This window comes from Denticeps clupeoides, chromosome 12, assembly GCF_900700375.1.
Source record: "Denticeps clupeoides chromosome 12, fDenClu1.1, whole genome shotgun sequence".
Taxonomy (NCBI): Eukaryota; Metazoa; Chordata; class Actinopteri; order Clupeiformes; family Denticipitidae; genus Denticeps; species Denticeps clupeoides.
This window is the reverse complement of record NC_041718.1, coordinates 11,884,995-11,907,712: the sequence shown is the minus strand read 5'-3', so window position 1 is coordinate 11,907,712 and position 22,718 is coordinate 11,884,995. Positions and strand designations below refer to the sequence as shown.

At 41.5% G+C, this 22,718-nt stretch overlaps 1 protein-coding gene across 2 annotated transcripts in view; it reads left to right on the top strand.

Annotated features, from left to right (window-relative positions):
- The window catches only part of cdh4 (cadherin 4, type 1, R-cadherin (retinal)), a 186,683-nt gene that overhangs the window by 113,904 nt on the left and 50,061 nt on the right, over nt 1-22,718 (top strand). For both annotated transcript variants that reach the window (XM_028999309.1, XM_028999310.1), the window contains 2 exons: nt 17,238-17,393; nt 22,113-22,257. In XM_028999309.1, the coding sequence (XP_028855142.1) occupies nt 17,238-17,393; nt 22,113-22,257 (301 nt within the window). The remainder of the gene's footprint in view (nt 1-17,237; nt 17,394-22,112; nt 22,258-22,718) is intronic.

Genomic DNA, 22,718 nt, shown 5'->3' with positions numbered 1-22,718 from the left:
ACTGCAACGGCCCTGTAGCCTCTGAGCTTGTAACGTGACCTAGGAACAGACAATAGTCTCTGGTCTGAAGACCTAAAAGAATGGGGTGGAGTGTAGGAGTAGAATAGGTCTGCCAAATAGGCTGGAGCCGAGCCATTCGGTGATTTAAAAACAAATAAAAGAATTTAAAAAATGGACTGGAGTGGACAAGGAGCCGGCGTAGTAATAGGCATACGGGTGGTTTCGTTCAAAACCCCCCCACCTCACCCTAAACCACTCACCACCACCCCCTACAGTGCCCTACAGTGATTGCAATGACATGTTCTCAACATCAGTGACATATCCAGACAGTGTTTTTGTGAAGTTCGGACATTTGTCAGCCAAGAGAGACACTGCTCAGCGCTCATTGTCTCCAGAAGTGGAAACTTGAGAGCGCTTAATGTGACTTTATAGCAGGTGATCGCTGTCAAGGGCCCTGCAATCCTGTCTGGGCCCCTAAGGCCTCTTATGGTGAGATCGAGATCCCTGCTCTCTCACATGGACGTAACCAATAAGGTAACAATGTGGGGTTCCGGGAGACTTGCCTGATATTTTCTTATTCCATTTTATTTTGTATTTTGGGTATGTTTTAATGTTTGTTTCTCTGTACAGTGTGCTTTATATATTGAACTGTGTGTTAGTAACGTTTTGATGGTCAGTCCCCATCTTCTAGTGCTCATGCGGTGCGTTATCTGTGTATGGGTTGCCGGTGCCCGGGCCGCTGTGTGTGTACACTCCCCGCCTTTTCAGAAAGTCCCTCATGCCGATTTGTTGGACACAGATTACAGGCGGGGATTACTAAAATCACCTTTCAGCGGAGTGTGGGGAAGAGGGCAGATTTCTCACCACTCTGCTGGAGCCAAGAGAGCAGGGCAGCCATGAAATTGGGCCTCTGTCACCAAAATGGAAAGATCCCCATCCCCATGTCCCTTATTTCATAGCAAGCCTTAGTTATTTGCCTTGTGTGTGAGAGTGTGTACCCTCTATTTTGACTCCGCCTGCTTCTAATTGTCTGTGGTTTTTGACGTTAGCATATTTAGGCTTGTATGATGGTGGGAATTCGTTTGTTATCTGTCCTGTCTGGCAGGTGACCAGAAGCTGCCTCTGTAACCCTGGACTTTAAACTGCGAAGTCCATCTCTGTAATGCTGCTGCTGACAGCTGAGGATCACAGAATGCTCCTCAGATCTCAGATCTATTCTGGTGTTACAGTGACAATGGCTTTTGGTGATGTTATCAAGGATAACAAAAACCATGGAGTGACAGTTCCTTTTTTACTTCTGTTTTTTACTGCAATACAACCACCCAAACAAGCATCTATTTTAGATATATATTTTTTGTTACCAGTTACACACACCGTTTGGGTGGTTAGTTTGGTTTATGGCTTGGTGGCTGTGCGCTGGAAATGTATAGATGAAGTAGGAGATGCCCTCACCTTGGCAACATCTAAATGCAGGTACTTGCAAGATGATAGTCTAAATACTCTGTACTAGCTCTTCGTAAAATTGTTGAAATAACTTGTAAGTGTAAGTCTTTCATTAATAGAAATCCATGAAGTTGATATTACAGTTTAAAATCTCCTACTATAAAAGTGAGAAATTCTACAATAAATTGGTATTAGGGAACTGAATGCTGTGTTGAATCAACTTGACTCTTTTAAACAATTTTTAAATGTGGATTAAAAATTTTGCTTTAAAATGTAACAATTGCTTGAGAAAAAGAGAACCGTTTATGTGAGTTATTTATTGTGAGTTATTAATTGTAAACCAATGTGCCTGATAGACTTCTTGATCTGTCTGACTCCTTGGTTTTGCCTTGGCTGCCACTCCGTGTGCACCTTGTGGGGAATTATGCACCTCTCAGTAAAGTCAGATGAACATGGGGAACATGAAGCTATTTCCACAAGCTCTCCAGAGTGCTGCTGTTTGCATCGAGCGAAAGCTGGTGTCGGGCGACTCAGTGGCAGAGAAGTAAGAATATAGGCTATTTATGCTGTGGTCCTCCGAGGGCCCTTCAGACCTCACTGTGCGCTCTGCCGCTTGGAGACGAGCCGAGAGAAGCGTGCCGTGAAGTTCGCACAGGTTCAATTTAACAATTAACCTTTTGAGTGTAATTACCTCTTTTCATCCGAGAAATTGTGCATCTCCCCATTCACTCGCCAGCAGTTTTAATTGAGTCAAACGATGAGTGAAAATATACGGCTCCGTCAACAAATGCGATATGCAGCGGCGGGAAGCGAACGAGCGCTTATTATTGTTTGCTCTTTGTTTATCCCCAATTACCCCTGAAAAGCCCCAAATCTAAGTGCAGCGCTCATCATTTTCTCATCAGTTTTCCACCCAGTGTTTATTTCATTAGGGAGATGTTGAGAAAGCAGAAAAACTGTCCGTTTGACTGAACTTTTTCTTTCCCCTAAGGGGGGTGGGGGCGGCCTTTGTAGGTTAAACTACAGCTTCGTGTTTTCACACAAATAATTCTCTGATGAAATTTGCGCCACTGATTAAACACCATTTTCACTGGGAATGTCAGATGCTGGCATGACGAGGCAGGTGAACGGAGTGAGGACTTGTAGGCGACAAGGAGATGAAGAAGGAAGGACGCAATCGCTGACATCACGAAACCAGGGTTTAATGGGTGAATCACAAGACAGGGGACACATCCGAGACACTGGTGAACATGGATCTTAACTTCAAAGACCTGACGGTGAACAGAAACAAATAGGGCAGCTTTATACATTGATTAAAGAGCATTTCACATGACAACAGTGAAACTCCGGTCTGGATCCCGGACTGGAATAACCCCTTTCAGACCAGATCATGACATGAACACCATGAGCCAGTCGGCAGCCAGTCAAATCTGAAATCCATGTGACTGTGGGGCTTGAATTCGTCAGTGTACTAGAGGCTTTGTGTACTTTTTTTTTGTGTGTGCATCTTTTTGTAAAAAGCTCTAAAGCAGGGCACTCCCTGGGGGGCATAGATCCTGCACATATTAGTTCTTTCCCTGTTTTATCAGAGTCAAATCAACTTAAGAACCAGGTGTTGTACTTTGACAAGAAAGACCTCTGATTTTACACTTTGCTTTTAGCTCTGGTATGTTGTGTTGTGTACATCTGCTTAATTTAAAACTAATATTAATTTAATAATCTAATATTATTTCTAGACCAATCCTCCAACCCCCAATAAACTTTCATAGTGTTTTTATTCAAAAGTAGAGGAGCCTATAGGGATTATTTGACAGCTCTGGCACATCCTACCTCCTTACTCTGTGGCATTTAATCCCAACCCGTGTCGATATGTCACAAGTGTGGCACCTTGTCTATCTGATGAGCCAGGGACACCATGGCTTTACACCCTACATCACTGTTTCTCAAACTTTTTCCAGACCACTAAATATCACAAACAAAAAAAAAAACTGTATTTCAAGAATATATTACAAATGCAATGAAAACTAATGAAACAGCAGTTTTACGAAAGGCACAACCAACACTATATTCCTAAGGAATTTTAATGGAAAGAATGATTCTGCTTATTCTGATGGATCAGTGAATTAATTTCTGACTCTACATTGGACAGCTTTAACCTCATATCTGGGGCCACATTGCAATCAGTTGCACTTCTTTGTATTCAGTCCATCCATGGTGGAGAGGCAGAAAAACAAAACACTGAAATAAATTACTATAGCATATTTTGTACAAAAAAGGTGCACTTTTTGAACTGAATCTGTTTTCATCGCAATTACTGAGGCAAGCGGCAATACCACAGTTGTGTTTTGCCTGAAACCCCTCTTGTGGACCACACTTTGTGAGACAGTGCTTTAATTCAAGAATTCTGATTGGTGAACATGACACTTGTAAACACTCCCAAGGCATGAAGCCTTAGAAATGGCTGCAAAAGAATGCCCCGTAGTCCAGAACAATCCCGCGCCCTCAGCATGCAGGGCAGGAAATTAGTCGTAATTACCCAAGTGAACAAGTGTTATGCCCTCACCTCTGTTTCCCCCAGCAAAACCTGACATTAATGCATTGTGGTTCCAGTTCATCAACAGCGTTTGGTCGCAAATTGAAATTGAGTCTTCGCTCGCAGCACTGTCAGTCTGCTAACCTTTTGCCATTTTCCCTTCAGAGGAATTTTTTTTCATGGTGAAGCACATTCATTATGAAAAGCAAAAGGTGGGTTTTATCACCCACAGCATATGGAGCAGAAGCAGATGATTAATCTCCTCCTAAAAGCACAACGCACAATAGAGAAATATTGCAGGGCTGCGGAGCACAATGCGGCCGCAGATTCCAATGAAGAAACATTGGAGGGTGGGTCTGATTATTAACCACGCGCTGCAGCCATTTATGAACGTCTTGTTTTCTGTGGTGGAGCGGGCAGAATGAGCTCAGATAAATGACACGCGTTGAAGAAAGCCTCGGAGAGGAAATGCAGCGGACACCCGTCCAGAGGCTGTCTGAGTGACAGATACAGTACCGGCTTGATTACATGATTCAGAAAGAAGAAGGAGAAAAAGGCGTACTGTCAGACAAAAGCGAGGAGAGAGGACAGAAGAGAAAAACATGGCAGAGATGCTGAAAGGAGAGCGCGTGGGGCCATTGTGAGTCTCGCGGGTGAAAGCAGGGCATTAGTTTCGGGCCATTGGTGACAGTCTCACCTCAACTGTCTCCCATCCTCTGGCAACAAAAGCCGAGTCCAATGAGCCAAATCTGATAGAGGGGAAGACTAACGGTGAAAAATGAGCCTCTCTGCCACAACTACACTCAAGTGAAAAGAGAGTGGGGAGAACAAGAGAAAAAAAATTATAATTACGGGGGGGGGGGGGTGAAGAAAAGGTAAAACAACAACGCCCCTCTTCCAGTCATAGCCGGGGAAGCGGTTCTTCAGGCATCACAAAGGAATTGCTGAGAACGGATCCGACTGAAGCGATGATATCTGAAGGCAGACGCCCACACAGCGCAGAAATGAAGTTCTAATCTAAGCACCACAGCGCGGTGCTTAGATTATTCTTCCCCACCTCACAGAACGTTCCGGTGCCGGGGAAGAGACGCTAATCATATGTGACTCAGTTCGGCCAAGCAAAAAACGACCGGCCAAGCGTTAACCGTACCGGTGGGGCGGCGCAGGCGGGTGGGTTGTTTGGATGCGATCGCTCCGTCAGATGCGTTTCATTGGCCTGTTTCAAGTCCAAAACTGGAAAGTAACCCTGAGCGAAAACCTGCCTCAGTAACCCTCCCTGGCCGAGAATACTGTGTTTCTTGAGGCTTTAGCCTTCACAACCTGGTTAAAACTTCAGCTAATTAAACTTTTCTGCTGATTTTAAGCAGCAAAGGAATAAATTCTGCATCACTTAGACTGTGCACTTCTTAGACGGTAGTGTGGGCCTGGGTTGCATTTAAATAGCGTTGTAATGAAAATATTTTCCAAAGCAACGCGGCTGAATATTAAATAGGGGAGCAGGAACGGCGCATCAGCGCATAAAAAGGCCAGTTTGTTTTGTTTTTCATTACCTGTTTTGTAGCAGTAATGAATGTTCATGTACAATTGCGTGTGTAGGAGAGAGAGAGAGAGAGAGGGCGGGCGGGTGTCTTTGTCTTTGTATGCGTTTGCGTGGCGGAACCTGTGTTTGTATGGGTTTTTTTGTCTATTTGTGTCAGGTTGCATTAGTTACTGACACATCCATTAGGGGGTGAGGCAATGTGTGTGGAGATTGACAGAGGGCCCTGCTCTGTAATAAATGACTGTCGGCTCGGTGGTAAAAGCCCCTGACGGAGCTGCCTGTGCACCCATCTGCCGCTCACATTCCTGTGTGCTCTGGCTGGACTCCGGATGACCGTGGCCTCACCGTCAGTCTCTCAACTGGCCCCCTGGGGCATGAACTGTCCAGGTGTGCATGCATGTGTGTGTCTGTGCTAGGTTCTTAGGATTAAGCATAATTACATAATCATTTATATATATTTGTCTTACATATTCATATTACATTACATATAACATATTTGTGTTAGTCTGACATTTAGCATTTATATTAAAATTCTATGCCTAATGTGACTCAAATATTGTGAGTTGAAAGTGTATAGGAGTAACAGCCCAGGTAACACACAATAAAATGATTATCTGCATACTAATGTGTCTCTATTAGCCTGTTTTTTCTCCTAAAAACATTTTAAATTATATGGGGCCAAATTTTTTTTTATGAAAGTGTTTTAATTACTCCCTCTAGGGGCAGTGGTGGCCTAGCAGTTAAAGAAGCGGCCCCGTAATCAGAAGGTTGTCAGTTGTCAGAATCGCCATGGTGCCACTGAGTAAAGCACCGTCCCCACTCACTGCTCCCTGGGCGCCTGTCATGGCTGCACACTGCTCACTAAGGGTGATGGTTAAAAGCAGAGGACACATTTCGTTGTGCCATCTGTGCTGCAGTGTATCACAATGACAATTACTTCACTTTCACTTCTCACTTTCTAAAAAATTCTTCATATATTTGGTATATACTGTAAATCTTCATCAGTGTTGAATTCCTTAGACATTTGATGCTCTCAATTGTAGTTTATAACTAATGACAATTTTGAATCTCAAAAATTAACAAATCAGATCAATACAGTTAATACTTTACTGGGTTGAAGGGTTGGAATTTTTTTGTTAAATGACCAAAACAAATGACTTTTTCTGTGAAATACCAGATGATTAGGCATCTAGGTTTTTATGGGTTTTGGAGAGATGAGTAGAAGTGCAGCAACTGCATAAAGCCGCACCGCCTCTCTCCTGCCAAGCATTGTGCACATTTCTATTATAATTACACACACTGGCCCTCTCTACTCCTCTGTCCCACAAGAACTGCCCACTGTTCTTGTGAACTGGAAAAAATAAATAAGAAAACAGAGGGTCTGGACAGAAAGCACTCATTAAATGACTTAATGCTCCCCAGGGACTCCCAGTGCTGCTTCTGTCCTTTTTAACAGCAAGAGAAGACAAGCCGAGTTGGCCGCCTCTTCCCACGTTTACAGTCAGGAGGAAAAGGGAACGTGCCAGGCTCCTTACTTCAGGCTTAATGACTTTATTTGGTCTTTTCTCCAAGCTGGGAGACCATGGGGATTTGGTTCCTTTGTTAATGTGTGGAGAAAGCCAGCATAAGCCATATTCAGAACTCCATTCTAATTGCTCTACTAATGCAGCAATTGCAGTTGTGATTTCTTCCCCTCTATTCATGTGTTGTCAACACCACTGCTTTTGCCTCCAGATATTTGGCAGGGGCTTATAGAGTTTTAAGAAATTTAACTGATAGCAAGGGAATGACCATAATCAGACCATAGACCATCTTTTTGCATCCTGATTATTTGTTTGATCACATTTTATTATGCTCACTTGTGCCTTGTTTCCCTATTTCTTCCTTTCTAACTCCTTAGGGCCTTGTGCTTGTGCAGCATGACAGCCATCACAGTACAGTTTTGCCTTAGATGTTCCAAACAAAACAAATACTAAATATAATGATTTTATTAAATACTTCAGCAGTAAATATTGTGCTTTATTGATAAATATTAGCTAGTCCTGTTTATTTAATTTCAGTTTTTCAGGTTCATATCACTTCAGGTTCCAGATATTTGGGACTGAAACTTTTTGAGAATAAAACATTGAACAATATAAATTGTTCTGAAACTGCCCCTCCTCCTGTAAACATCATGCTTGGTCATATGTCACCGCGTCTGCGGTCGTTGGTGACAGAAGGCAAAAAAATATATTTTTTTTGTTCATATCAAAGTGAGAAAATATTTTTTTATCATATATTGGATTGCTTGGTCCACATTGTGTGGTGCTACGTATTCTAATGAGCCTCTGCTACAGCACGCCATTGCCAGTGTGTTTAAGCTCATGTGCGGATGGGCAAACACAATCCCTCTGTTGATTTTTACAGTTTGCACTGATGTCTCTGTTGTGCAGCACCACCTGCCACCTGGAATTTCAAGCGGCATCGATCCAGCGCCAAGGCAGTGGCCAGCAAATGTGCCAGCCAGCCATTCTTTTTCTCACAGATTAAAAAGTCACGCATTGCAACGATGGCACACCACCATATCTCTAGCGCCCCACGGGGAGCATTAGAAACAAATAGAAGTAATCTGCGTAAAATCAGTGATGTTTGGTGGGGGTTCTTTTGTCCTGGATCCATATTTTTGAACTCAGTTCAACTTAGAAGCCAGAAAGCGAAGTTAACAGCGAAGGTTCTCTGTTGCTAGGTTTGTCATCAGAGCCTTATGTGCTAGATGTTCAGGGTGTGCAGATGGCTGCTGGATCTGCTGTCCTCAGCGCTTCTGTGATGGAGGATCTCTTCCTGCCTCCCGTTCGCCTCCTTCTCCTTTTCTTACACCAAAGCAGATCAGCCTATCATGCTGACAGAAGATCTGCTTGATTGCAGCCCTTGCTGCATGGTTTGTTCGGATTTAGATTGTACAGATCAGATTTAAGAAACGATCAGTGTGCTTTTTTTCAATCATATTAAACGCTGCATTGCTTAAAAAAATGTTATTATTTATTTCTATTAGCCAGCTAATTGCTTTATGGGATTAGGTGGCGTAGCGGTGGGACCAGACAGAGCTTTCAGATATCCGATAAGCCACATACAAATACAATAGAACACCAAGGTTTAAATTTCAATATCGGCACCAAGGAATCTTTCATCTCACATGGTGTCAGCCTCTCATTTATATTGATGGAGCCTCTCTCCGAGGTGTCTGTTCCGAGAGAGTTTAAGAGAGGAAGCGGCAAAAGAGAAAATCCATATTTCTGAATCCTGTCAGTGCGCTCTATTCATTTCCCATCCAGGCCTGAGATCCATAATGGAGTATGGAGAGCCCGCAGAGCCGTAGACACAGCCCGTCTTTATGGGATCAGGGACGGCCGGCTGCAACTGCGCCTGTCACCAGCTCCCACTTGAGAAATATTAAAATGGAGCTCTCACCACTGCGCCTACTTTTAAAACACCTCCACCTCCACGGCTTTCAGATCATTTTAGGGATTTTTCGCCGCGTGGCTCAGCCATGACATTTTACATCAGTCATATTCTTTTCCTGGAAAGGCCTTGTTCATGTCAGGCTGAGTTCCAATCCTCTGATAAACGAAGTAAAGTTTGTAATGAGTTGGTTCACAGGTCCTAAAACTTTAAGTGGCCGTTAGGAGAAATGTCTGTCTAACTGCTTCTTGTGCAGTTAATTCCAGGGTCTGGTGAATACTGAAATCTGAGTGAACGTTAAAATTGATGTAATTTGGATATCTGTGTAACCATAGTAACCTGCTCAAAGTCTGCCAAGAAAGGATCTATAATGTCCTGTTTTACTAGGATACTGTTATTTAAAAAGTGAGCTACTGTAGTTATTGGTTATGTGCATCCATGTTATCCTAGCTTCTGGACATGGCTGTAGCTCACTGGGCAATATTTTGGAGCTGGTAGTATAGCGTTTTCCAATAAAACAAGATAAATAGATAAAAGTAGAAATCGATGCCGCTAGTTTGTATGTTCTGCCCGTGTGGGTGTTGATTTCCTCCTGCCATCCCAAGTCATGGATCGCTGACTGTAAATTTACTGTACGTGTGTGAGTCCATTGTCCTAGGATGGCCACCGGCATCTGCAACTCTGAGAAACAGGACTACATGATAATGAGTGAAAGTAGTTGTATCTAGAAGAAGAGAAGCGTAAAATTATTTCTGTCCACCAAAACAAACCTTAATGATACTTTTTTATGAACTTTGTGATTGACAGCTATTTAATTTAGGATGATTTCAATCACATCATTAAACATGATTAAAGATCGTGTTTCATATTGTGTAGTTATGACTATTATTTATTTCTGCTGCACCAGTTTGTCTTCTATGTCTTCTGTGTATCATGTCTGCGAGGGAGGGGTTTTCAAGGAAGAATTTCATTGTGCTCTGTATGCTGTACTTTGTACATATGACAATAAACTTCAACTTCAACTTATATATATATCCTTTGGCCTGACACAATTGAACAAACCCCAGCACATCTGCAGAAAAGTAGGTAGGTAAAAATTTGGTAAGGTTACACTGGGAAATTCCGTTTTTTTTTTTTTTTTGCAGTAGTACACCTGTATAGAATATAAGAAAGAATATAAAGTGATGTAAGGAATATGAGAATTAAAAAAGATATACTAAAATACATATTTTTTAAAATTACACAAAAACACAAACTAACTAATAACACCAAAGCACTAACTAAACTCTAAACACTAAATAAATTTTGGTGGCGATAGAAACAATTAAAGAATTATTGACATGTTAATTCCACAGTCATGTGTCCCAGTCAATATTAATGTTTCATTGTCCAGTTTATGTTTGGTTAGGCTAACTGTTCCTGCTCCTCCCCATCCTCCTCTGTCCTGCCCTCTACCGAGGAGTTGAACAGTTCAATGGCTTGTGGGACAAAGGAGATTTTAAATCTTTTGTTTCTGGACTTGGGGAGAAGCATCCGGTTCCTGAAAAGGCTCCTCTGCTTGTTTATGACAGTGTGCAGAGGGTGTCTAAAATTGTCCATAATTGCCAGCAGTTTGTTCAGAGCCGTCTTCACTGTTGCCAGAGTGTCCAATTTCATGCCAACCTCAGAGCTAGCTCTCCTGATTAGCTTTTCCAGCCTGGATGAGTCCTTTTTTTTTGCTGTGCTCATCACCCAGCACATCACACCAAAGAAAAGGACCCTGGCAACCATAAAGACCCTGGCAAACCATTGTCTCACTATGTACCTTCTGATAATTTCCTAGTAGTTGCTCAATTGCACAAAAAAATTTAAATAAATAAATAAAAACATAATTTTTTTTTTTTTTTTTAAGAAGGCCTACTGCTTGCATGTTGTACAGACTGTAAAGGGAATTTTTTAACCTGCACATGATGGAAGTGTGGACATAAAAGACAGCATTAAAACAGACAGGCTTAAGCGGCATGCTGAGGTGCTGTCCATGGTGCTAAAATGAGCTGTCACTAGGTGTGCTAAGCGCTGAAGTAATTGTTCCCCCTCCAGATGAAAATGACTACTGCAACTGCAGTAATGTGTGCTATGCCCTACTTTTGGACGGCAAAAGTACTGTCACCCTAGTGTGTAATCATGTAGCCAGTGTGTTTAGTTGCTACTTATCACCCTGCCAAATAGCTCCTAATAGCACTGCTTGTTACGTATTGCTTTAGGAAGACTTTGCATGAAAAATATTCTTTAGACTTTCAAATGTTTGTCCTTTAAGACACAAAAGGGGTTCACAATCATTATTTCTCAATTATCATCCATAATTGTTCATGTTGATCTCACAGGAGTGTGTATGTTTGAATGTGTAAGCATTTGAATTTCATCAAGACAAAGGAGAATCACTCCTGTCCGCTCTTTGAAGCAATACAACAGGCAGGATCAAAGAGAAACAAAACTCAGACATGATGCTGGATTTGATGTTGGAGGGGGGTAAGAAAGCATGTAGGGTTACAGCTTTGCTGACATGAAACAAAAGCAACAAAGGTACCATACAGATGGAGTATTATCGAAATGAAAGCCATCGCAGGAAGATTACACGCAGGGATCTATGGGATATGAGCTTTCGGGGGAATTGTCTTCTTACAACAGCCTTTTTTTTTGGCTGTCATCAGTTCCTGTATTCTGAACTTTAAATGACTTTGAGACATTCCACCTACTCTCATATTTAGCTGTTGTTAATGCTGTATATATAACATAGATATTTCATAAATGCCTTACAAGTTGTGCCTTATGAAATTCATGCTATAAATAGGACCTTTCAGAAATAGTTTCCTGAACATGATGATAAATTGCTCCACATCTAGGTCATGTCATAAACTGTAAATGTTACATGGAGACTCACATAAATGTTTGTGACTGAGGTCTGATACCTTTGTTATCCACCTATTCTATGAATAAATCCATTTGACCACATTCAGAAGGTTCCCTTTGCGCTCATTAAAGAACGTTCCGGAAGTAGGTTATTGTGTAGTTTAACTTAATTTTCCAGTAGATCATCCAGGTGGTTTCCTGCATGATGTTGACTGACAACCCCACTTGTTTTTGTTAAGACACACTAATGTCTAGACTCACAGATAAAGGTGAGCATGAGATGCCTGCAGGCCTGCTGCTGTTGTATTTGGGTTCTCTATAACTTATTTGAGGATTCCGTGGTGTGCACTTGCATTGATCTTTGCAGGATGTGCTTTGGAGAAGACTGTTGTGCTGATTTTTTTTTAATGTTGAACTGATTCAGACCCTAGAAATCCTGTTGTGAACTTTTCCAGCCATCAGAAACTTCCTGCCTCCAACTTTTCTTCTGAGATCCTCCCTTAACTGGACTATAATCCACTTGGGTAAAATTTTGCTAAAAGCATCTCTGACAGTGGGTCGTGACATACGGAACGGCTGAAACATAATGTGATGAACTTTGAAAAGGGATAATATAATGCTGTTATGCCAGAATTTTCCCATACATATAGTTCTGCTTGGACAGAACAGGAGCAACAGGAGCTATAAAAGCTTACATAATGAAGTCAAACACAGTCTACCTGAGCAATGTTACAATTTTTAAACCAGAATGTTTTTATACTAGCCCCTACAAGCTCAGGAAATTCTTAATACAAATTAAAGTGTGTGGAGGTAGCATGTGTTGGGCGTAAAACATTCCAGCTGGGGGTCCTCTATGGAATTGGGCTGAAAACCCCTGTCTTAAACTATACAATGTCCTGCTTTTGCATATCTTTCATCATTATGCCTGGAGATGTGACAATTCTCAGTTTTTTCGTTCACCTCAAGCTATTTTTTTCTAATATATAGTAGGGGTCCTAAGTCCATTTTAATGCATGATTTAAGTCATCGAGATCCCGAATGACAGTCTCATGTTGGTCTCAGGGCAGTGCAAGGCATTGCTAAGAACTATTAACATAATAATAAATATGGGACTAGGGGGTTTTACATCACGACCACTTTAGAGTAATTTGTCTACACTAAAATTTTCAATACATATTGTTCTCTGTTAAATGTGACAAAACACAATACATAACATGTTCTGGGTTGTTTCATCAAAGTGTTTTACCATTTTTCACTATAATAATTACAACCCAGAGGTTCTCACATGTTGGAACAGAAACTGGTGAAATTTTTAAAATAGCTAAATTGTGGAGATGGTTGCTGATAATGGGTTGCTGGGACGATTGGGGCCAATTCAAAAACCTGTAGGATGGTAGAGCCCCTAGAGATCAGGGGATGGTAGACTCCTGATTTAGGATAATAGGATAGAAATTAATTCAGTTACCATATCATAAGGAACACAATTTACTGGGGTTCATTCTTCTTTGTGGAGGTCAGACAAAACTAGATGCAGACCTCTTTGCACCAGCTGAATAGAAGTGTACCCTTCACAGTCAAGTTAACCTTCACCAGGACTCCACAACAATTTTGAAGGCAGGCGTAGATGGGAGGGGAAGAAACAAGCATCACTGGGGAAACCTAATTACAGAATAAGCCACCAAAAGTTAAACAAATGGAAATGTATTCCGACGGGTTGAGAAAGTGTGAGTGCGCCACTTCCTCCCTGCCACGCTAAATGGCACACAAATCCAAGGTTTGATTTGGACTGCTCTGCAGTTGAAGCTTAGATAAGATCTCCTCTAGGACCTGACAAGTTGTCAGTGAGGGGGAAAATCACTCTGAACCACTACAAATGGGGGTCGTTTATCCAGCATCTGGTCCGCTCTGAGAAGAAGAGAGCAAGGGAGTCCTTTACATTCCGCCCCCCCCTCCCATGCATCCACCTCACTCGTTTTGTTCTCTAACAAGAAGGAAGATAAAACCAGCTTTCTTCATTAACAGTGGGTTCAAGCAGCTCAATCTAGCAGCCTTTCCAAGAGGGAGAGCAGGCATGTCTCCTCGTTTATTCCGTCCATAGATATGAGAAGCTTTCATTAAGTGGCCCTATGGGACGTGACATAATGCCTCAGGTGGATTCATTTTTTTATGCTAAAATTAGTGCAGCCATTTTCGGATTCTTGATTGTTCCCTGCCCTTGTGCACTTGTGGAAGTGGCTGTAGTCTCCCAGAAATGTCAAGATATCAATACAGTCACAGATTTTTCCTGTGATCTTTTAAACATTGAGGCATATTTTATTTGCAGTAGATGTGCTGATGGATTAGCTTTTGTTAAGAAGTGGAGACAAATCAGATCATCACTTTCTGAAGACAGCCAAGGATGTGTCTAAAAAAGAAAATAACTTGAAGAAAAGTCTCATTTCATTTCACCGTGACCCACCTGGACCATGGGTCACATCAACACCATTTTCCAGAAGTAAACCAGCCCTCTGAAGCCTGCTTTAGATTTATGAGGTTGCTACTTGTTGCAGACCACATTTACAGACTCATGGTCTAGTGTGCCCAGATATCTAGTGTGCTAAATGTCTGGTTGGGTTGGCCAATGGCCTGCGGCCGATTGAGCGCAGATGTAAAGTACCTGTCCATTTCTTGACCCTTAGTAATTTTTTCCTTACAAACTGCATACAACTCACATCACTTGTCTTTGTCGGCAATCATTCATTGTGAGTAGGTGGCATAATTCCCTGTGTTACCTTATGGAAGATAAATAGATTGTGTAGCATGTAGCCCTCTAATTCATAGATCTGTCAAATAAATACCTATAAATACAAGTGGCACTGATTTGACTGATATTTCATTTTATATTTATGGTAATGGGTCAAATGGACAATAAAATTAGCATAAGCATCCAGTTTATTTTACATTCTGCTCTGTGATATGAGGTGTGACAGTCTGCTGAGCTCTTGAAATTTTTAGTGAGCCACTTTGGCGAGAAGCACCCAGGCGCCTCACATGATTTACAGACGCGAAGTATGCGGTTGAGTGGCTTGTGTGCTGCAGGTGAGAATTTCAGGGGTACACTCACAGGGTACCATAGCTGATGAAATATTGAATGCAGAAGCACTTTGATGTGTGCTGTGGTTCATGCCAATTTAAAGCCTCTTGTGCATATTCTCATTTTATTTTTGTTGTTTTGATTTCTGGAATCTGTGTTTCTTTTTCTTTAACAGTGGGAGCAAACCTAACGTGATCTTTGTAAGCATGACTTGTTAAAAGCCAGCTGTCTGATTGGCTGTGACCGGGGGTTCGGGGAGTCAATCCATCGGCAGGTTGTGTGTGGGAGTGGGTGGGTTCTGTGAAAAATTGAGAGGGGTATCAAGGTCTTATGCAAAAGACTGTTGCTGCTCGACAGATGAAATAATTGCATTTTCATGCATGGTGTCCAGACCTGTAACCCTGTAATTGTAGGAAAGGAAGAGTGTAGCGTGTGGCCTTATATGATGAATAATTTCTTCTGTGACTCGCAGTTTGTGCATGTATGCATGTGTGTAAGTTTTGTCCTTGTGTGGTGGTGTGTATGTCCCTGGGTCTGTGTAGGTCTTTATGTGTGTTAAGTATTACTACTTACAGAGTGCAGGCGGAGGTTTGTGATTTTAGATTCAAGTCTTCAAACGTCCCTTCACCTGCTGCGTCACTCTTCCCAAGTTCACAGCCATAACCACACACTATGATCCAACCAAACATCGAGGCTCTGCATTCATAAACAGGAATTCATTTAGCTGCAGACCGCTTACTGTGAGTTTTCCGCTCACTGGGGGGCCAGTCTGGCCGTTTCAGGCTTTTTCTACTGCACCGCGCATTCCAACATTTTCAGTCTTCTTCTGGTGCAAGGATGAAATTAAGATGAACTTGACCAGCCTTAACCCCTGTATCATTAAGGAACTTCTGAAGCCCAGCCAAATTATTTTGGTGTTATTATAACGAGGAAAGGGCTTCAATATAATACTGTCTTTGTTAGGGTCATTGACATTTGTGCTGCTAAATTAGTATGGCATGTTGCTGTGTGTTGTATGTCATTCCTTTGCTTAATTTACAAGTCTTGTGCAGCTATTTGTTTTTGTGACATTTGTTTTTCATTAGTGACAATAATCATGTCACATTAATTTACCTCACCATGCCTGACCATAATATTCAAAGTCACATAGACTTAAAATCACACAGTGCCTTTGTTATGGGTGTTTTCTGAATACACGGCAAAGTGGTGGGCAGTGGTAGCCTAGTGGGTAAGGAAGCGGTCTCGTAATCAGAAGGTTGCCGGCTCTGAGTCACCGAGGTGTACCACTGAGCACACTGTCCCCACACACTGTCCCCCGGGCGCCTTTCATGGCTGCCCGCTGCTCACCAAGGGTTAAAAGCATGGTTAAAATCAGAGGACACATTTCGTTGTGTCACCGTGTGCTGTGCGGCAGTGTTTCCCAATGACAATCACTTCACTTTCACTTTCAAGTGTTAAAAACAAATGAAAGGTGCCAGTGTTGTTTATTTTAAATTTTAACCAGAAATGTCACTTGTCTAACACATTTAATATTAGACTTTTGCACTTTCCATTAATATGTGTAAGACTGTTTCTTATGCAGAGGAGCTATCTGAGATCTTGGCTATTCTGGGGTCTTGGTAGCAGTCCGCACATCCTGTTTAACAGAGAAACACCTGTGAAGTGAAACATTGTTAATTCCCACTATCCAGAAACGTCTCATACGGTCCCTGAGAGCTGTGTTGGGTCATTTATTTAATTACCATAGCTGCAGGTTGTCATTTAGCAATTTGTGTCCTCATAAAGACTTTAGATCTCTGATCTCCAACAAATGGTCATTAGTTATAGTGAATGATAATTTTCCCTTTATATTTTCATACTATTTTCAAACCTTCCTGTTTCTTTTTTGGAAACTGCAACCTAATTTTATATCATTTTTATGGCTGATTAATCATGATTCATTTTCTATCTTTATGTAGGAATTCTACATCCGTGTCTTAAGTCAAACCCCACACAGGAAATAAACCAAATACAGCTGCGTTAATGGCATTAATTTATTTTTTAAACATTAAATTTTTATAAATTAACATATATGTGATTAACACATTAATTGTTTAACTAAAATGGATTTATGATTATGTAGCATAGTCACAGTGTCACTCTGCTCAGTCTGAGGATTATCAATAATCTAAATATTTAATAGATATTTATATTTGTATAAATATTTAATAGATAGACACAAAGTAATAATGGAACAGAATTAGCAGCTCAATGCAAGTGATGCATTGCCTTGTTTAATGTTTTGAAAATTGATGGTCAGACCCATTCTCTTCCCATTGCAGATCCGTTCTGACAAGGACCGTGACATCCAGATCCGCTACAGCATCACAGGAGCTGGGGCTGACCAGCCACCCAATGATGTGTACAACATTGACCCAGTAGCAGGGAAAATGTTTGTGACCAGGCCCCTGGACCGAGAAGAAAGGGCTTCATATCACGTAAGTAATGAGCATCCCTCCTCCGCTCTGGGATAAAATGAGCAAAAATTTAATGACTGTAAGGTCTGTCATTTTAAATTTATTTTTTGACGACACAATGAATGCCAAAGCATATAGTTTAAGTGAAATTACATGAATGTACATTTTATTGCATCAGATTTCTTATAAGCCTGATATGATGGAACAGTTTTGAAGATGCAACACCTACTGTGTTGTATTTGCATTCCTGGCATTTCATCCTGGCCTCTGGTTGCAATTTCTCACTCACATATTCTTACTGTCATAATGATTGTTGATGCACATTGCATAAACAGACACTAATAAACTCTGTGTTGGCAGAGCTGCTCAGGAGAGCACAGATTCCCATGAAAGTGATGGATTTGCTTTATCTGATGGCAATCAATAACATTTTGGGAGGGCCAAGTTTGCTGTGACACTCTGCCATCTGCAGCTGCTCTTTGGATGCTAGCTTTGCAAACACTGAAAGTAGGTTAGGTGGTGCTGCTCCAGAAGTAGTGCTTGCTTACACCTTGGCCTATATCTAGATATGACTCTGTGAAAGACTCTGTCTTTAATTGTTTTTGACATCTTAACATGCATTATTTGAGTATGATTGTTTTTTTTTATGCACACATGTAATCATGTAACATACATGTAACATCACCATAATCCAGACCTTTTGTTTGTGCAAGTTGTAAATTGGGTCCTGGCCTTCCATCTAGACAAACACAAGTGTTTTGGAACATGAAAATTTGTTTGTGGTTTGATTCATACTTATTACTAATTCTTAAAATATGATGCTCCTTGAGTTTAATAATTGAGTTTAGAAGCTTTGGATAGTGACAAACGCGAACAAAGCTGTCAAGAAGGTAAAAAGAGACCCCTGTGGGGAAAAAAAAGATTCATTAAACATATTTCACTTTCTGCTGCTTAAAAAGAGTAAATATGTTTCTTGCATTGGATTAAAAATTGCTTCCTTCTTAGTCTCCATAAGAGTAGATGTGTCCAACCTTTGGATTGGTACTGCATACAAATTAATCATGTTTCCTCAGTGAATGCAGCGAGACTAATTTTGTTTTTGTTGAGGCAGCAAAATTGTTTTGTACAGTTTTTTTATTCAGACAAAATATGTCTCACTGTGTTTTGTTCTTTTTTAATGTTTTATATTAACATACATGTTCAGTGAGCCATTTTAATGTATGTACAGTTACATGCTTATTTGTATTATAGCCAATAAGAAATGTATAACCACTGACATGAATGCACATACAGGCTGTACTGTTTTGTCCTGACTTTTTATATTTTCAGAAAAATTGATAGTTGAGAACTGGTGTCAAGTAGCCCGTGTGTGATGGGTATGCTATGTTCACTGAAGTTAAAATATGGCTAAAGGAACAAAACCAGAACAATACAGTGTTTATCAGTTCAAGTGCTTTATTCTTCCTGAATACAGAAAATTATAAAAAATATTTGTTTGAAATTAAATTTGTGAAAATCCACTTTTTGTGGTTTTCCAAATACTGGATTCAGATCTGGCTCCACCCCTGGAATGCAGCCTTCTGTAGGTGGAGCTGGTCAGGACTGCAACACACGACTTTTTGAATGATGAGACATTGTGGGTGAAAAGAAGCATTGCTTTGACAAAACATATTTTTGCACTTAGTCAAACTGTCAATTAGATGCTGGATTTCTGGCAGACTGCAGTCGGGGAAAAGTGTTGACTCATGTGGGGATGTCAGTGTTAATGAACAGGCATTTTTATAGCGCCTTCTCCAGAGGGGAATCAAATCAAACCGCCGCCTGCCCTCCTTGTGTCTGGAGCTGTCTGTTTGGTCATGTCAGACGGCTCTACTCTCTGCCATTCCTCATCATCTCCTTCATGAAAGTTAGCGCAATGTACTCAAGCTATTTATATTCTTAAAGTATTTGTGGTCTCTGAGCTTTATAACCCACCATGCCTCTTTAGATGGCAACTGTGTTTTACAAACTTACAGTACTATACATTATGTGTTCGTTATAATAGTTTAAATTACAGTGGAAATCTTCACCAGCCTGCAGGGAGGATTTGCCTCAAGGAAGTTGGATGTACACATTATCATAAGCCAGATGGGGGTAGGAAATCACAGATGTATATACATAGCGAAAGAATTCATTACATAGACACATTACATATTCATAGTAAAATGTACTTCCAATGTATATATTTGTAATTTAATTTTAATTGAATTATTCATTTTTAGGTTTTGAAGGGTCTACATTTTTCCTCTTTGTTAAGATAAGGGGATGTAGTGCATCTAGGTGTTTCTGCATAATGAAGAAAGATTGTGCCCAGAGCCTAAAACGAGTCAAGCTGAGTCAAACTAGTACCATGCAGTGGAATGGTGTGACACGCCATCAGAAGTAATTGAACTATAATGCATGACTTTAAATACACTTTATCCATGCTTTGTAGCGCCACCCATTTTAGCACCACCTGCTAAAATAAAGTTTAAAATCTCCACACATTCCCCACGAAGGAGTGTGTGCTGTTACAGCCAGTAAAATCCTCATCCTCTTCCACTGTGCCAGCTCCAGCTCAGAACACATCCTCAGCCCTGGAGCTGACAGCTGTCACTCACAACCCCACGGACTGCACTTTTTGCTTAGAGTGTGACCCTGCGGGCAGCTTACAGCACCCTAACATGCCAAAATGCATGCAGATTTAAGGCACGTTGACAGGATTGCTATATATATATCATAAGTTCATAACTATTTGCTCAAAAATGTATTAATACAGCTGAGATCATGTTCTCCACTGTGACTGTTTTTGCTCCTTTAGCCCAGTTCTAATGATTGTTGATTCATTATAATGGGAGAGTATAATTATTTTAATTTAACGCATTATAAGGATTTTTTTTTTAGATTGTGGTCAAGTTCAGGGGACCAGGAAAACAAGAACCCGTGTGCCCATTTTTTACATAAAACTGTCAAGTATCACAGAAATCGTGCTCTGTTTTTATAAGGCTGTTCATGTGGCTCATAATCACATTAGTGGAATTGGTCATATTCCCTCTGATACCATTACATACAGATGATAGGGAGAATCTGCCCACGTTTCAGGCATCAGGGTGACTTTTTGCTTTGTGTTTCTATAATCACCAGCTCGGTACATTAGGCAGTGTCGGTAGAAAATGTTGACAGAGTTAGAGATTTTTTTTGGTGTGTGTGTGTGTGTGTGTGTGTGTGTGTGTGTGTGTGTGTGTGTGTCGATCTTTCAAAGGATCCAATACCGAAGGCCGACGTGTGAGACAATTTCTTTCCTCACACTATTTTATCATATTTCAAGTACCTCAAAGGTGATGTGACTCACTGATATGTTCTGTGCCCAAGAGTTTATTTAATCATTCATCAAAGCCTGGAGCTTCTGACAGAACAGCAAGTGGGGAAGATAAACTCCAGGGCTGGGCGCAGCAGCGAAGCCTCATTGGCTGGAAGACGTTTTGGTTCTTTTTTTTTCCAACAGTGTGTGAAGAGTGTGTCAGCCAGGGCCAGATGCAGTGTGTGTGTGTGTGTGTGTGTGTTGGGGGGGTGATGAAGAGGTTGACAGCTCTGCTCTGGCTGAGGCAGTCGCAGTATCAGCCGCATCCTCTGTGTGGCGGTGCCCGCCGACTCGCCCTGGTTGCAGCCACGGTTCCTCAGCCTGCCAGCGAGCGTGCCAGTGATGGCAGAACAGTAACGCATTTGCAGTCCTCGCAGCCCTCCGGGCCGACAGATCAAAGTTCCGCTGACACCCTCTGATATTGCCCTGACACCCCCCCAGCAAACATCTCACCCCCACCGGCCCCTTCTAAGTCATGCCAAGTGCAAACGAAACAGAGCAAAACAGATTGTGAGCACTAGTTTGGCACATTTCATGCTGTTTAGTGGTGTATTTGTTTTGTTGGACTCTGGCCTATGGAAACATGTTGCCTCTGTGAATGTCAAGTAGCCCAGAAAAGCACTGTGCGTCTTTATGTGTGTGTGTGTGTGTGTGTGTGTGTGTGTGTGTGTGTGTGTGTGTTTCTGTGTGTGCGTTCTCAAGTCAGAGGAGACGTGAATCACTTTCTCATGAAGCCAGATGTCTGCCATGCAGATATGTAGTAGCTGGAATGCTGATGATTGGCGCCTCCACCATGGATTAATATCTCTGTGGTATTTCTGCATAATAGTTTGATGTACTGGGCCTGTGGATGTAATACCGTCAAATATAAATCTCAGGCCAAGAGAGAGCAGGACAGAAGCACACACACACACACACACACATTCACACACACACACTCCACTGCTTTCCCTCAATCCCACTTAGAGTTCTTCTGGGAAGATGCTTACTGGCACGCTGTGATTATTATACTGTATTATTATACTTTTTCTCTGTTCTGTTTGTCTGGCAGGAAAGATCACATTCCTTTGCGTGGGCTTTCAAAGAAAGATCTGACAAGTAATACAAGGAACCAGACCCTTCGCAGGCGTGTGTCCCATCTCTGTTGCAGATTAATCTCCACATTTGCATGCATCTCAGGCAGGCGTGGAAAGCAGGGGGAATCACAGCGTGTTAAGCGAATTGCATTATTCGTTCAGAAGAAACATGGGTCTTTTTAATGTGCCGTATTAACCAGCTCTGTGGGGCAGTTGCAGGGTGCCGGTGGGCTAGATTGGGCTAGATAGATTTAGAGGCTTTATCTGTGTCTCCTCCTGTTGCAGGTGAAGGCCCACGCTGTGGACATGAATGGCATTCAGGTGGAGAGCCCCATCGACCTCTACATCTATGTCATCGACATGAATGACAACCGGCCAGAGTTCCGCAACCAGGTCTACAACGGGTCTGTGGCTGAGGGCAGCAAACCAGGTACACACTGAGCATCTCAGCATGGCTTGAGGTGGCGACAATTAATACAGGCAATGATGTCACAAATGGTGACAGTATGAACGCAAATGCACGTGAAAAAAGATAATGTAATAAACAAGAAACAAAAGGGGGACATGGTCCAAATCTAAAGGTGAATATCAGACTATAAGCAAACACAAAATCACTTTATGCAGGCAACACATTTAATAGGTCCAGGAATCCATATGTGGGGTAAGGGCAGGACACACAAACATAATAAAGGTGTCATAATAATTAGTTGTTGGTGGCTACTTTGGTTGGTACTTCATGCTACGGATTTTAGGGCCGTAAATAGTCATTTAATCTGAAATATTTAACATGCTAAAATAACGCCATTACTACAGCTGCGTGTACTGGAGTACTGGAGCCATGATTTAGTTTGGCTGCACATTATGTGACCCCAATGAAAGTGATACTGTGAT